The 17,201-nt window shown below is 38.7% G+C and overlaps 1 protein-coding gene across 1 annotated transcript in view; it reads left to right on the top strand.

Annotated features, from left to right (window-relative positions):
* Positions 1-9,464, top strand: part of ehd4 (EH-domain containing 4) — a 38,949-nt gene extending 29,485 nt beyond the window's left edge. Inside the window, exons 7-8 of the mRNA XM_038728305.1 lie at positions 4,758-4,922; positions 6,789-9,464. Coding sequence (XP_038584233.1) covers positions 4,758-4,922; positions 6,789-7,346 — 723 coding nt within the window. The 3' untranslated portion in view covers positions 7,347-9,464. The remainder of the gene's footprint in view (positions 1-4,757; positions 4,923-6,788) is intronic.
* Positions 9,465-17,201: the final 7,737 nt, after the last annotated feature.

Genomic DNA, 17,201 nt, shown 5'->3' with positions numbered 1-17,201 from the left:
TTGGGAATATCCTGGAATGCTTGGTTGTGTATCCCAGACCCTGAAGTGTTTAGCCTAGCTTATCACAAAGACTGGAAGTAAAGGGAAACTGTTAGCCTAGCCTAATCCAGCTGATCTGACTGGTGTTGTTTGTTGATTAACTACTGAGTGACTTATATTGAAGAGGAAAAAAGAAGGTTGTGATTTCTCAGAATTAAAAAAGCAGAAGTGAGACTAAATTTAAATATGCAGCAGAAAATGAACCCTGACTTTGACTCAGAGACGAATCATCGCTGCGTCCAAACTGATCCTGGAGCTTTGTTTAAACATTGATTTTGGTTTAGGGAGTGTTTTTCTGCAGTTTTCTGTTCCTGTTTAGACTTTCTGAGGAGGGAAGGAAGCGTCATGTAGTAAATCAGAAGAAACGTTCTGTTCCTCCATCAGTCTGTGTCAGTGGTGTGTTTAGAAGTTCAGGAGGTAAATCTTTCTGTTTCTTTCCTGCAGAAAGCGACTTCCTTCAGGAAAAAGCTCTTTCTTTCACGTTTCTGTTCATACAGACATCAGGAGTGATGATTGTTTTCATCTGTTACCTCACCTCCTTACTTCCTTCAGTTATGTTACACACTTGCACTTTTCCACTTCCTTTACCTCCTTTACTTCTGTTAACTTCCTTAAACTCCATCTGTTCCCTCTCTCCACTTCACCTCCCTCACTTCCTTTCCTTCTTTCACGTTCTTCATTTGCTTTACATTATTTACCTCCCTCACTTCCTGCATTCCTTAAATCCCTCTCCCTAAACTGCATCTTCTTTATGTTCTTTAACAAGTTCATGTACTTTACTTCCTTCTCTCACTTCACCTGTTCTTCTTTTTCCTGCTCCGCCTTTACTGTACTGCACCTTCTCAGCATCCTTTAGTTTACTAATTTAATTTACCGCTCCGGAGAAATAGTTTGAGACTTTGAAGTCTTCGAGTTCCTGCTGTGTTGTTGTTGTTGTCGGCGTAGACTGGAACAGATTGAACAATGCATGTGGGAGGAAATAGTTAATTAATCAGCTGTGCATCACTTTCTTTACTGTACTCATCCGACTTTTTTATTAGGTTTCTCACTATCGTAAGCATCTACGGCACATGCTCTGCAAAAATCTCCATCTCAAAGCAACATTATGTAGTAATTGTATCTTAAAATAAAAGCCTCAAGATCATTTTGATGGCACACTTGACTTGTAATAGAGATAATAGCGTCTCTGTCATTGCCACTCCGGGCCGGGGCGCCTAGTATTGGTGATATATAACATTGGAATCCCAGGCAGGACATTTATTGCTTTAAGGCACCAACACAACTTTTCTGCAGGTGAGCTATTAGTAGAAGCAAAAAGCCGCCCCAATGTGCAGGACAGACACCAAGCTGGCCTTCTTGCTGTCGGACTAGTCAGTAAAACCTTATTAGCTGGCTCGCTGTATCTTGTTTTGTTGCGCTTGATGTTTTGCTGTTTGCAAAGTTGTAGACTCGAGCGAAACCAGCCACAAGTTTCGCAGACAGAGGTTTATCCACTAGCTATAAATCTCAAGTTGATGTTGGCAAATTCATTAGATCAGGACAACAGTAACATTACTGTAAGTGCTCTTGCATCAGTTGCTGTCTAGCTTTGTTGGCTAGCTTGCCACCCAAGTTTCAAGCAACATGATGCTGCTGCTGCTGGCATGATGCTGGCCAGAGCTTGTTGAATGTGCAACATAACTGGGCTCAACACCCTCTATAGACATTAATTTAGCAAATGGCTGTTGGACTACAAAACTATCATGTTTTTGTTTATAGATACTGAAATCATTTCTAGAAAATTCCTGAAAACAGGAAAACAAAGAAGTTTGTATGCATTTTTTTAATCGTAAATGTTTAGGCTCACACGCACATACACACGTTACATTACCCATCTTTTCCAGCTGCTGATTATCATTATTGCACTTTCATTTCTTAACAGTTTCTGTCAGTTGATCTCTCATCTCTCAAAGAGGACTTTTCAGGAACTGAAACTGTGTTTTCACCCTGCCGGTGTAACTGTGGTTCCTCCTGTGATTAATGATACATGCAGAGCTTTGGATATGTTCTTAAAATTAATACGTCTATTAATATGAGTATTGGTGCCTCTGTTGGGATAGAGTGATCAGCTGTTTGTTATTTTAAGAATAAAGTCTAAACATTTTGGGAAAATTGTTTGTTTTATGTTGTAGTAAAGAGCAGTGAGTCAGGAGCCTAAAGGTCGCAGAGACGTGGAGCATCCGAGGTTTCACAAATCAGCTCCTCACAATTTATGATGTCTGAGTGGTAAAACTGGATGAGTTTTATAGCAGCACATTAGGGAGTACATAACATAACACGGACCAGTTGTAGTTGGTTCTGCTCTTGTGTCCTGTGTTCTCTACTTGCTTTGTGTGGATGAGTTCCTGCACCTCAGTGTTGGGCTCCGGTGCAGGTTTTGGGTTTAATTCTACTTCCAAGTGTTAGTGAATGTGTGAGAGAAGATGTGTGTTGTGTGATTTTTAACATGAATTCAGAAGATTAACTGCTGTAAAATCCATCTGCTGATGGAAAACTGTGACGGAGTTGATCGTATATTTATTTATGCAAAATCATTTGGTACAAATGAGTCAGCAGGTGATTTCTTCTAAAACATCAGAAAGTAAAAAGATGCTTAAACAGTTTGCTGCGTTTTTTATATCAGGTCCCATTACAAAGTGAGTGAATATCAATAAAGTCAGGTTCAATAGCAGCATCAAGGTCAAGGTTGTTTTTATTGTCTCCAAAAGGAGGAAACCATCGTGGACATTCAATAAATATGTTTGATTTAATTTGTTTGCATCACAAGAATTAGTACTTAATTTTTATGAAGATATTAATTTTGTCAACAAAAACGGACTGAAAAAAGATTTTACTTAATTTTACTTTACTTTATTTGTTGAAAAAATCCACTGATTGGCAAGTGTTTGTGATGTTCTGACCATAAAGAAAAGTCTAAAACCACAAAGAAATAATGATTTGACATTTATCCTGATAATTATCAATATCGAATGATAAAAACTTTTAGTTTGGCCATATCGCTCAGCCCTAAGTGAGAGTGAACATGAACCCAAAACAGAACTAAAAGACAATTTTTTTTAAATTAGTCAGGATCCAAAGAACTTAAATTTTGTCTAACTCAGTCTTGCTGACAGACTGACAGCGCTACCATGTAGAAATGGAGAGACATCAACTTAACATCAGTTCCCTTCATCTTTCTGCACCTCTATTTTTATTGCATTGATTTAGCTTGATTTCCTTCTTTGCACAGTCCCACAGTTTTGTTTTGGTTTGTGTGTTTTCTACCTAAACTTTATATACAGTTATGAAATGTTGTTAAATTCTCCATCATTTCACGTCGTATTCTGACAGTTTGGTTGTAAATTTTGGTCTCCCGAACTCTGAACTGAATTGTCCTTCGGTGGACGAATCTCGCAGGGAAATGTAGGATCTGGAATTAACCACATTTCTCTCAAGATGGCCAAAATCTCTCATTGTGGAGTGAGCTGTACTAAATTGTTGCTGTAAGTTAGAGCTCTGCTAAATGACTTTTGGAAACCAATGACAAGACATCTTGTTTTTAGGATTCATGTTCGCCTGTCGACACGTCTGACGATCTGCTCAACTAGTAGTTTTGTTCTTCCTCCCTCTATTAACGATTGATGGCTGTTTGCTCAAAAATGTAATGACCTCACTCCGTCCTTTTTAAACCCCCTCCCTCTCTTCCTTCCTTCCACCTCCCACAATGCTTTGGTCCAGTATGAAGGATTGACGGCTCCCTACCCTCCTACATTCCTTCCCCGTCCTCTTCCTCATCCTCATCCATCTGCGGCAGTGTAGTTTACCACCTGACACGGCGCCGGTCCGTCTCCTGATTTTCCGTTTCACTTTTACAACTCCTTCATGCATCCAGTCTTCCAGTTACATTTATTTTAAAACAAGAGCGGACATCTGTTATTTGTTTATTGTTTGGTCTCTGTTGTTGTGGTCCGTTTATACCCATTTTTAGCACATTTCCACAGAAGAACATTTCCTTTAGCAATAACTAAACTAAACTATCATTGAGATATGTGTTTATGATGAGGAGGATCTTTCCTCTGTGTGTGGAAACCTCTTTCTGCCAGAATAAAATGTTTGTTGTTTTTAAGAATAATATTAATTTATTATGAAGGTAAAAGATATTGGGTCAGAATTATGACAATTTAAGCCAAATTTATGAGATACAAAGTCGTATTTTGACTAAGTAAATAATAGAATATTCAAAGTCAAAATATTTACTTTAAATTTGAACTTTTTGAAGCCAAACTCATGGGGAAGAAAATTATTTAACGTGTGCTCACCTGTCCTCTGTCTCTCTCTCTCTGATAACCTTAGTCTTCAGCGGCCTTCCTGTCTCGGCTCTGTGATTGAGGAAACTGTTAAATAAACAGTGTTGTTGTTGAACGAAGCTCAGCCGAGGTCTGACTGCAGGGGGCTCAGAGTGTGTGTGTAGCCTTCCACTTCGAGGAACTGTTGAGTTTTAAGGTTTTGATGAAAACAAGGAAACAATTAGACGATTATCAAAATTGTTTTTACTTTTCTGTCGTTGTTTCAGCAACTTTCTCTAAATGTGGGACTGTTCCTTTAACCACCAGCTGATTTAAGACAATATTTTCACAATGTGTTAATGTACTTTGTACAAGTTTAAAGGCATCACCTAACGTCTCCTGCTGCTCCTGCAGGTGCACGCTTACATCATCAGCTACCTGAAGAAGGAGATGCCGTCTCTGTTCGGACGGGAGAAGAAGAAGGAGGAGCTGATCATGAGGCTGCCGGAGATCTACACCATCTTGCAGAGAGAGCATCACATCAGCCCCGGAGACTTCCCCAACGTCACCAAGATGCAGGTAAACAAACAAACAGAAAGTGACGTCAGACCTGCAAAATAAGAATCACGTTTTAGTTTTTTGTTTAATTCTTAGGGACAAAAACATCATGCAGATAAAATCCAGTGGTTGAAAAAGTACAAAGATCTTAGTTAAAGGCAGAATGAGAGGGATTTTCCTAAAAAAAACAACAACAATGTAGCAACTCATACATTGAGCCATACTAATTATGCATTTAGCAATACCACAAGTTAAAAATACTATTGTCCAGTGGATAGCACTGTGGCCTCACTGCAAGAAGGTCGTGGGTTCAAACCCCGGTCGTCCCGGTTCTGCGTGGGTTTCCTCCAGGTGATAAACATCTGTAGTTGGTCTCCGGGTGCTGTACAGCAGCTGCCCACTGCTCCCTTGAGGGATGGGTTAAATGCAGAGAATGTTTCACCGTGTGTATGTTACAATAAAAGTATCTTCTTCTTATAGGAGCTTTTAAAGTCAGATTCACTGAACTCTTTCTGCACAAACATGATGTAAATTGCTTGTTTTATGAATGCTTCATATTGATGATGAGGTGAACTCATGGCCACGGGAAGCAGAGTGCTGAGGGGGCTGTAGCACCCCCTATAACCAGGCATAATATAAACCATCAGACAAACTTATAATGACTTTTTTCTTGTTTATTTGACAGGGACAAATGCATGAGACATTGCTTAATAAAGTATACAAAGTAGATGCCATGCAAATGGGTTTCTAGCCATGACTAATTTGCAACCCCTGTCTCCTTGTTTACCGGGATTTATATTGGTAGTGCATTAGTATATGCACCCCAGCTCTGGCTGACTTCCAGAGTTAGTATTTGTTAGGACCACTTAGGACTAATTAGGGACTACTAATTACTACTGTTACTTAAGTAAAAGATTGGAGTACTTCTTCCACCACTGGATCTCACAGAGGCAAGAATGGAGGTCTTTGATTTTGAAACGGTTTAATGTCACTTTTGTCCGGGTGAAGAGGAACACAGTGTGAGAACAAACTGATCTTAAGATGACAGTAAACACATTTTTTAACTGCGAGGTTCACTGATGTCAGAGATGTTTGTAAAAGGATCTGCGCACTGGTGGAACACACATTTGCAGCTGGTCTGTTAGGCCTGCAGAGATGCTGCACTGCAGGTGTGTGTGTGTGTGTGTGTTCGCTTCCCATCTACACTTGTATTTATTGGATCATTGGTGAAAGAGGATGTTTCAGATTTTTCAGTTCCCTGGTGAGATGTGTACTCTCACAGGGACACGTGTTGTGTAGTATCTGGATCCTCCTGCAGGCTCTGTGTTCTTGTTCAGAGGTCAGAGGTCGGTGGAGGACTGTGTCCAGCTGCAGAAAGCAGGAGGTTTAATTCTCAGCTCTGCTCAGTCTCATCATGTGACAGGTTAATGTTTCAGCCAATCAGCTTTGTTCGCTGTGAAGTGAACAACCTGCAGGACAATTTTTTAGTCTTTTCCTTGTCTGATTTTGTCTTTGGTTTTTATCGCCCTCTGTCAGCAGCCAATAGGAACTGCAATAAGCAACCTTCTCACGTTACAAAGACAAACAAAAACACAAGAAGAAATCCAACAGAACAAGTGACATATCAGAACACTAGAATAATAAAACTGATTTAGTTCATTAGTTTTAAGAGGCCTTTTTGGACTTTTTTCCTTAAAATACAAAAGAATAACGTAAGCTATTAAAATAAGAGTCACATATTTTAGCTCATGAAGTTCAATAATATGTTGTTGTACTCAAATGCCTCAGTGTTTGGATCAGGTGTAAAATGCTATCCAAACCCAACATAGTTATTAGTCTAAATGTTGGACAATTGTGATTTTAAGGTTTGTGTCTCTTCTCCTGCAGGACATGCTGCAGCACTACGACTTCAGTAAGTTCCCATCTCTTAAGATAAAGCTGATTGAGTCGGTGGATAAGATGTTGGCCACAAAGATCGCAGGTCTGATGGCGATGATTCGTGATGAGGAGTCCAAGCTGCCTCCAGCCATGGTGTCGGGCGGTGCCTTTGAGGGTTCCCAGGACGGGCCCTTCGGTCAGGGCTACGGCGAGGGAATCAGCGCCGGGGCTGACGCCGAGGATTGGATTGTCAGCCGTGAGAAGCACCGTTATGACGAGATCTTCTACATGTTGATGCCCATCAACGGGAAGATCACCGGAGTCAACGCCAAGAAGGAGATGATGAACTCGCGGCTGCCGAATACCGTGCTGGGGAAAATTTGGAAGCTGGCCGACTGCGACCGGGACGGCATGCTGGACGACGAGGAGTTCGCCCTCGCCCAGCACCTCATCAAGATCAAACTGGAAGGCTACGAGCTGCCCAACGAGCTGCCCGACCACCTAGTGCCCCCGTCCCACCGCAAAAACCCCACCGCAGAAGCCCTGTACAACCACAGCGAGGACTAGAGCGCTAACAGGGCGCACAGCTCGCCACCAAAGAGACTGGTTGAGCTGAGAAGAAGTCCAAATATTGCTGCTGATGTTCAGACTAACCAATCAGCAGCGTGACCGCTACAGAACGTCAAAGTTTAGGATTTACACACAGAGGAGTTCCCCAAGATGATCTCCAACCACCGCTTACTCAACCTGCTAATCACACGCTTAAATAACCCGCCAGTAGACCAACAAACTGACTGAGGATGTCAAAATATTATGCTGTTGTTTTATATATATTGTCAAATTCAGCTGATTTCAAGGCAAGAAAGAAAGAAAATTTGGTGGCTTTATATTTTACTAATTCTGTTTTTTGAAGAAGTATCATACTTAACCAACTTCCTGCCTTAATTTCTCTTCCTTCATGTAGGTAGAGCAGTCTGGGGAAAAAATGATCACCTACAATATATTGACTTGCTGTAACTTGCTTGTTGCTTGTAGCACAAATACTGATGTGGAAACAGATTAACAAACACAGACTGTTAAACAAAACACTTGGTTTAACAGTCTGTGTTCTGATGAATAAACGGTTCAAGGTGAAAAAGATCATTTAAGGAGCGCTCGGTCAAGATGCGTTCATGGGAACATATAAATTACTTTTAGTTGAAAATTTTAATGTGGGCACATACAGAAATCCATCACCACAAAATGTTCCTGAGTTTCTTGTATTTTCTCTCTTTTTCTTTTTCATTTATATTTACTGAGGAGATTCAGTTTTTCTTTTCACAAAATCTGTCAGACCTGCCATTACTTTCACGATAAAGCTAATATATTAATTTTAAAAAATAATCTTTGAATAATTTACCCTCTAAAATGTTAAGAAAAATAACAACAGTCCACACAGAATTGTTCTCTAGTTGTAACCAGCAAATTCAGAATTAGTTATTAGAATTAAGTTGGTGGACTGACTGTTTCACTGTGTTTCTGAGTGAAACTCTTCACAATCCTGAATCACAAGTCATAACAACTGTTACTGAAGACAAAACAGTGTTAAGATGTTAAATATATCACATATGATGTAAAAGGCACCGAGGATTCAGATAAAAAAAATCCAAAATTCACCAAATTAAGCTCAACAAGTCTTAATATGACACGTTCCAGATTCGTCTGTACGTCCATGGTTTAGAGCAGGGAGCTGTTTCTTACAGTCGTCTCCACGTGCCACACAAGTGCAGAAGAAGTCCCAGAACCAGGACATAAGTGTACAGGTTCTTAAGAGGTCAAAGGTTATGTTTTAACAGCACACAGTCAGGACGAGATGACAGTGGAAATGGCAGCTCGCCGTTAACTCATCCTCCGGGACGGACGGCGTCCTGAAACGTCAGTCGACAGTTTCCTCGCATTGTAAAGAGCAGCAGAGAGGAGGAGAGCCGGTGACCTTTGACCCCTGCTGACTGCATACTTTCCCTCTTATGGGAACTATGTAAACAGCATGTTAAAGCTAGAAAAAAATTAAGAAATGAGTCAGATTTAGAAGTTACCTTTGCACGTTTTCCCATCCGTGCCTGTTTGTTTCAGAGCCTTTCAATACAAAAATGTGCTGTTTTGAGGTTGAGTTTGGTGAAAACACTTTTGCAGCAGTGCCTTTTCAGTTCAGCACACCTCAGTTAGACGCGTTTTGATGCCCTCTGTTTCTATGACAGGACTGTAATCATCCTTGAGGATTCAGCAGCTGGGCGGCTTCTAGTGCCTTTAACGCGCAAAGAAAGACAAAGATCTAAGTTTATAGCATCGTGCACTGCCTCTGTAAAGCCATCAGCCATATCTGTCTCTGATTTTAGGGTCCAATTTTAGTGAATGAAGGAAAACTGTGTGGTGGTTTCAGGAGCCTCGACAAAGCGGGAAAATTCTGTTGTTGATGTTTTCTGTGTGTAAAGATGCGTCTCTCAGTCAAACTGTACATTCAATGAAAAGTTCTGATTTAATCATTTATCAGAATGTAAAGGTTTTTATTTTTGTGATTTTGATGTATTTTGTATTCTTGTTGTTTAAATGTGTTTCGCGTCAACGGTCCTGTTACTCTGTTCTTATGATGTCGTCCTGTTCGCAGCCATGGAGACTAATAAAGTTTATTCAATACATGTCACTTAACATGCGGTGGTGGTTAGTTAAGTTTGTATTTTCATTCTAGTTTTCCTCCACAACAATTCAAATGGAAATTAAAGCTGCAAGCAGCGTTGGGCGGGCCCTCGCACTTGTAGCGCATCCGGGTCTGAGCCGGCCGAGTTGCACATTCTGGAGCTCTGCCGGTGCGGCTGTGAATTTGCTACGCGGTTCCGACACCGCATGAAGGTGCTATATGTCACTTCCTGTGTCCCCTATGTGGAGCTACATAGCACTTGCCGCTATGAATATAAATGGGTATTGGTGTGTAGATGTCTGCGGGGTGGGAGATTTATCAAGCACGTAAAGTTTGGTTCAGATGTGAGCATGTACACTGAATTTACAACAACTTCCTGTGTCATGGCGAAGAGTTGATCTTTGACGCCACGCCACGGACACACCCATTGACGAAAACTCACAGATAGCACAACTTTTCATCATCAATACCTTTAGAAGGCACAGCAGAAATTTTAAATCGATCCGCCTAAATCCCTAGGAGAAGATCGTTAAAGTACGGAGTGTGTAAATCATCCAACATTGCCATAAAATTCAAAATGGCCGACTTCCTGTTGACTTTAGGCTATGGGTTCTTAAGGCTTTTTTGTGTGTCTTGATATGATACATGTCCCCAGAAAATGTCGTGCATGTAGGTTGAACGTGAATGAATTTTTTCCAATTTTCTAGGTGGCGCTAGCGAGTCATTTTGCCATGCCCATGTGCGAAACCCATAAAATACGAAATTTTTCACCAGTTCTGACATGTGTGCAAAGTTTGGTGAGTTTTCAAGTATGTTTAGGCCCCCAAAATGGAGCTTACTTTGCAGAAGAAAAAAATCTTTACAAATTCAATAGGGACCTCGCACGGTTCGTGCTCGGGCCCTAAATATTATTCTATATACTTTAATTACATTTAGTGAACAGATCCAGATTTTACATTAAAAAATGTAATAATCTCATAAAATACGATGTTTTTAGTTTTTTTTATCATTATTATTATCAGTATCATGTTTGTGTGTTTACCACAGAGCTAGAATCAGGCTATGGTTAGCTTAGCTTAGCATAAAGAGTGAAAGCAGGTGGAAACAGTTAGCCTGGCTCTGACCAAAGTTCAAAAATACACCTACCAACACCTCTAAAGCTCACTGATTAACACGTTTTATCAGATTTGTTTAAATTGCACACAAACAGAAATGTAAATGTATAAATCACAGTTTATAGTTTTTGGAGAAGTTCCGTGCTGGAACTATTTCTTGACAAACATTACTGTATACTTTTGTGCAGTAGCCTGTTTTGCCAGATACAGTCTGTGAGTACAGGTTTATGTATTTCCTGGATATTGTACTAGAAGAAGGAAAACCATGTGGTACCTACTGCTTCACAAAAAGAAAACACAAACAAGAAAGACACATTTTTATCTGTATGTAAGGATGTCAGTAACATTAATATCAATGTTATGCCATATGTGAGGAAATAGTAAAAAAAAATATCAGTATTATATCTGATGTTTATGGATTAATATTCCTGCTGCATTAATGTGTTGCATTTTACTGCTGTAGATTTTAGGCACATTTTAACTACATTATGTCCTGCTGGGTAGTTTAATATACAGCAATGCATCATAAAGGAGTGTTTTTTACTGGACAGGAAGGGAATGAAAATGTATAATCTGAAAAGCAAAGTAACTAAAGCTCTCAGAAAAATGTAGAGCAATAAAAAGTATAAACATGTTAAAAAAAAAAATTCTTCAGGCGCTCTGTAAATATGTGACGTACCTGATGTAACTTGAAACGGTCTAAAGGTTTTAAAGGGTCGGATCACCCAAATGACTCCCAGTTAAACTCCTAAACAGGGATGCAGAAAGTAGTTCCACTGAAAACTGTGTCCAGTGTGATTTAAAGACAAACAGTGGTTGTTGCATAATGTCCTGTTCCTCTGTAGAGCTGCAGTCAGGTTGTGTTGGCAGGATGAAGGATGGCCGTGTGGCATTAATCACAATCCTGAGAGGAAACACACACACTCACACTTTGGTTTTATTGTATTTTGAACGGTTTCCTCTTTCCTTTCCTCTCCAGCTTTGTAATTTTTTGAAAATGTATCATTCTGTTACAAATATATAATTCAGTTTCATATGTTTGACTCAGTGTTGACAGTATGTTTTCCTACATGTTATGTAAACTCATGAATGTGGTGTGTTGGTGAGCTTTAAATGTCTGATTGGCCATTGAAAGAAGCTTTTTCTTTCAACTTATGAGTTTAAATTGATGTCAGAGTGAAAGGAAAGTGACAATGATGTGGTTTAAAGGACCATTGCAGTGTTTTCTTGTTTGAGCTCATTAACTACAACGTACACATACTTGACAGTCCTAAAAGCCATTGTCCAAATCGTTTTTTAGATAATTTACAGGAATGTCTTTCTTTGTAATAATGTAATTGTAAGGGATTGTTTTGGGAAAGACGTTTCCCTGTTGGTGCATTTAAGGAAGCTTGGGCATCTAAGATTCAAGAGCCAGCTTTACATTACTGGCTACTTCCACTGCTACACTCTCAATATCAAGATAAGGTTTAGGTATTGATTTGATTTCTTGACCAGTTACTCCCAAAGATACAGCCACTTCAAACTGAGCTCACCTCTGAACAGAGAATTATTCCTGATTAACTCAACACTAAATCCACTTCATAATTATTTTAGTATTAAATACATTCTTCCTGGTCCCAGTCTATGTTGCCTACTTGTATAATTAATTCATTCCTTGCCAAAAATTAGATTTTCCAAAGAAAATCAAGAAACCTTGTCCTCTAAGATGATAAAAAATTTTTGATGAATCTATGACGTTGCTCCCGAAGTACAAAACAACGTTGTTGAGCTAGTTATAAGCATAGACTGTATAACAACTAGCTGATTTAATTTGATTGATTGATTTGATTTCAGGCAAAAAGGTTTTAAGCTAGTTGTAAGCTAGTTGAGCTAGTTGTAAGCTAGTTGTAAGCTAGTTGAGCTAGTTGTAAGCTAGTTGTAAGCTAGCTGAGCTAGTTGTAAGCTATTTGTAAGCTAAGCTAGTTGAGCTAGTTGTAAGCTATTTGTAAGCATGAGCTAGTTGAGCTAGTTGTAAGCTAAGTGAGCTAGCTGAGGTAGTTGTAAGCTGGTTGTAAGCTAAGTGAGCTACTTTAGGTAGTTGTTAGGTAGTTGTAAGCTAAGTGAGCTAGTTGAGATAGTTGTAGGCTATTTGTAAGCTAGTTGAGCTAGTTGTACGTTTTTTGTAAGCTATGTGAACTAGTTGAGATAGTTGTAAGCTAGTTGAGTTAGTTGTAAGCTATTTGTAAGCTAAGTGAGATAGTTGAGATAGTTGTAAGCTAGTTGAAAGCTACTTGTAAGCTAGTTATAAGCTAGTTGTAAGCTAGTTATGAGGTAGTCGAGCTAGTTATTTGGAAGCTAGTTGAGCTACTTGTAAGCCAGTTGAGCTAGTTGTAAACTGGTTGAGCTAGTTGTAAGCTAGTTGAGCTACTTGGAAGCTAGTTGTGAGCTAGTTGAGCTAGTTGTAAAGCTAGTTGGGAGCTAGTTAACGCTGAATGTGACTACACCAAAGATGGTCTTATTGATCTCATATCTTTGGAGTAGTGATGTGCGGATCGATCCTAAAGTATCAATATTTCTGATACCAACGTTTCCTGCTCTAGGATCGATATTCATATAAAAGGATCGATATCTAAACACAGTCATTTGGAGTGAGTGTGTGTTTTATTTATAAGTATCTTACTGTCACCAGGATGGTCTAATTATACTCGGTTGATAGGAACTACTTTTCCTTCCGCATGTCAAAGTCATGCTTGTGCTACGGCTCTGTGACGGAGCTTCTTTGAAGTGAGCCGCTGCAGACCTTTACATTTCCTGTGATTGAATACTGACTCTGGCTGACTGTAAAAACAGTCACGTCTGGCTGTATTTTAGCTGTGAAGGTAATAATGTTGCTCTGTGTGATGTGTGTGCTTTGGCAACACCGCAAACTTTGCTAAACATCTGAGATTAAGTCTGTCACAATAATATGACAGTAGTTTGATGTCTTGTCATTATGCAGCTATTATTTTGAATTGGTACTCCTTATTTCTATTATAAATACAGAAACGGGAGGGGGGAGGTCACATTAAACTAGAAATAAAATATGTAAAAAGTATTGGTATTGGTATCGGCAATACCAGTGTGGTGTCTGAACAATAATGCTGCGATGATGTGTTGAGAAGAAAGCCTGGGTATTACTTGGTATTGGATCGTATAGGAATTAAGTGGTATCGCACATCACTACTGTGGAGGAGGTGGTGATATCAGGTCACATGACCTCCTCATGAATGTCTCAAAAGACAAAACAAGAAATGGAACAAAAGAAAAAAGTTCAATAAAGTTTGTCACATTAGCCCAGATATACAGTAACTTAAACATCATTAAACAAACTGTGAGACAGTTTGTTTAATCTGCGGCACAGAAGCTCATCTTTCCTGCAGCAAGTGAACTCAACTTTTACCCTAATTTAACATAGATGTTAATCTGCTGATTCGGGTTTATCCTAAAGCTTTCATTCAGCAGATGTGTGTGTGTGTGTGTGTGTGTGTGTGTGTGTGTGTGTGTGTGTGTGTGTGTGTGTGTGTGTGTGTGTGTGTGAACTTTGAAGCCATTGGATTTACAGCATGAGCAGCTCCACTCACCTGACAGCAGGTGCAAATGTCAAAGTTCACACTGACAGTATGAAAACACACACACTTTTCTTTTATGGTAACACTCGACCCTGACACAAGACGCTATCAGATCATTCACATTGTATGTTGGATCAGAAGCATTTATTCCAGCACGTCCTTGGATCTATCACTCTGTCTGAGACTTCAAGTGGAAGGTCAGAAGAATAGTGTGTTTATGCGCAGTGCATCTGTAAGTACCCTTCAGTAGCTTCCCTTCCTTTTTTTGTCTCTTTGTGTGTGTACAGAGCCATAGTTTAGAGATCTGTAAGTGTTTTTCTGGATTTATTACTTATAGGTAATTTAAATCCTGTGTGACTGTGCAGCTCTGTCTCCTGTTAATGTGTAAGCAAATGTAACAGGGCAGGAAGACACATACATAAACAGCATATACATACTTATACTTGAAGTTATGACAAAGTGGTGGTTTATTAGAATAACAGGATGAAGTATTAGAGTGTGAAAGTAAATGTAAATGCTCCGTATTTGTATAGCGCCTTTCTAGTCTTTTCAACCACTCAAAGCACTTTTACACTACATCCACTTTCACCATTCACTCACATTCATTCACCGAGCCTGAGTGCTCAAACAGAAACTAACATTCACACACATTCATACACTGGCAGAACAGCCACCAGAGGCAATTCAGGATTAAATTACTTATATAATAATGGATGCTGTAATTATTATATTTTTTTATCATGTTGCTGTGTGTTGAATTTGACAACTCTTATATCCAATATCTTATATAATAAATCTAACAAAGCACATTAATGAATCAGCAATCGTGAAGATTTTGAAACCAGGAAGAATCAATCAATCAATCAATCAATTAATTAATTAATAGATAAGGATCAGTTCTTTTTGGTTTCATGGGATTCGTTTACAAGAAGAATATAGATTACCACCAGATTTGTAAAGAGATGATTGATGATTGATCAGCGTTTAGAGTCTGAGTTTTGGTGTTGCTCCAAAAAATCAAAGATCAACAAAGTTATGGGCCTTATAATAACACACACACACACACACACACACACACACACACACACACACACACACACACACACTAACCCTAGCCCATAACCCTAACCTAAACCTTATTATAACCATAACCTTTGAACCAAGTCTTAATCTTCAAACAGTAAAATAATGAAGCACAATGCAGAAATGTCCTCACTATGATAGCAGTATAAACCCCATAGTAACACACACACAGTGACGGATAAAGTACTCAGATCCTTTATTTGTGGAAAAGCAGATTACCAGAGAGAGAAAATACTCCATTACAAGTAAAGTCCTCCAAATAATGTTTTACTTAAGTAAACGTACATAATAATTGTGTAATTTAAATTTAAAAATTGCAGTACAGAATTCTCTTGGTGTATACGTGTATGTATATATGTATATAAATAACTGTATATATTGTTTTTTTTTATTATGCTACCGTATTTTCATATACACTTAATTATATGTTGTGTGTGTAGCATGAAGGAACTACAAATTTTGTTTTGTTATGCAGCCCTGTGCTGTATAATAAATAAATAAATATAATAATACTTATATATTAATACTTACCTATAATAATAATACCTTGTACCTTGTGTTAAAAGTAAGAAGTACTCATTATGCAGAGCTCACCTTTACAGAGTGACATGTAAGCATGTTTGCTGATCAAGCTGATTTTTACTATTTTATGTGATTGTGTTTTTATTAATTAGTTAAGTCCTAAAAGTATTTTACACAAAATAAGTGAAAACATCTAAAAGTGTAGTTTCTGACAGAAAACAAATTGTTTGAAGAACTCTTTAGAAATCTTTTAATTTAAGAAACTTAAAAATAAGAAAAAGGGATTCAAGAAAAATGTCACCGTTAAACTATTTGTTCTGTTAAAATGGTTGGAAATTATCTCACCGCAATAGCAGATTCTTTCACTTGTTATTAAAAAGACCTTAATAATCAGGGTAGTTTTTTAAATCATTATACAACATAAAGTTGTGCAAGACCAAGTTGTATAATAGATACAAATCAAGATTTTTGAGATATTTGAACTATAAAAAATGTTCATCTACTCAGTAACACAATCATTCAAAGTAATGTTTCTGTCTCACATGTAGTGGGCTAGAAGTGTAAAGTAGAACAAAATAAAAATACTCAAGCCAAGTACAAGTACCTTTAATTTATACTTAAGTATAGCACTTTATGACAGCTGGGGAATGTTTGCAACAGTGTTGTGTTGAAGGTGTCACTGCTCCTGTCAGCATAAAGACAACTGCTGACTCATCCATGTCATAGTTATCCAAAGAGGGTTAAAATCAAGGGCAACAAGAAACTTCTTCAGTTCTGACAGACTGGAGGGCAATTTAACCTCTGTGGGGTCGTTGTCAAAGATGATCAATACCGCTGGTTCATTAGTGCTCATCAACATCCAGGACTTTCCTTTCCTGTCAGTCAGAACTGACTGGACGAGGAATGTTCGAGTTTCTTCAACCAAGTCCAGTTGCCCTTGATTTTAACCTTCCTTGGACATCAGGATGTTGTTTGTTCATATTGTGGATTTAATTGCCAGTGACGCAGCAATACTTACATTTGCTAACATGAAACAACAGAAGCTACTGGTCAAACTAGACTGAGTACGACTGCAGCAGTAAATGGATTTAAGAATTCAACTTTAGTTTTCTGAGAGAAAGACTGTGTTATTTCTTCTTTCAAGACAAGTTACATAGTTTGACTCAGTGCTGGGATGTAACTGCATACATTTATTAAGTACTTTACCAGAGTAATTTCATTTTATCAGAGAGAAATACTGTAATTTTGTAAACTGGTTTGGTAGCGTTGTCTGGTCCTTCGGCCTGTACAGTGACAGTTCACACACAACTTCAGTCTATTGTTGCACGTTACTTTCTCGCTTTGTAACACACTTCCCTGTCCCCCGAAAACAATGACAGATAGGAACTAAAATTAGTCTGCTCTGAGCAAAAGGGGAAATAAAATAGCAACTTTAATG

Source organism: Micropterus salmoides, unplaced genomic scaffold (genome assembly GCF_014851395.1).
Source record: "Micropterus salmoides isolate LMB-PRFRI ecotype aquatic unplaced genomic scaffold, ASM1485139v1 Ms_hic_scaffold_19, whole genome shotgun sequence".
In the NCBI taxonomy this organism is placed as follows: domain Eukaryota; kingdom Metazoa; phylum Chordata; class Actinopteri; order Centrarchiformes; family Centrarchidae; genus Micropterus; species Micropterus salmoides.
Note: the sequence above shows the minus strand (reverse complement) of the source record. Positions and strands in the feature narration are given on the sequence as shown.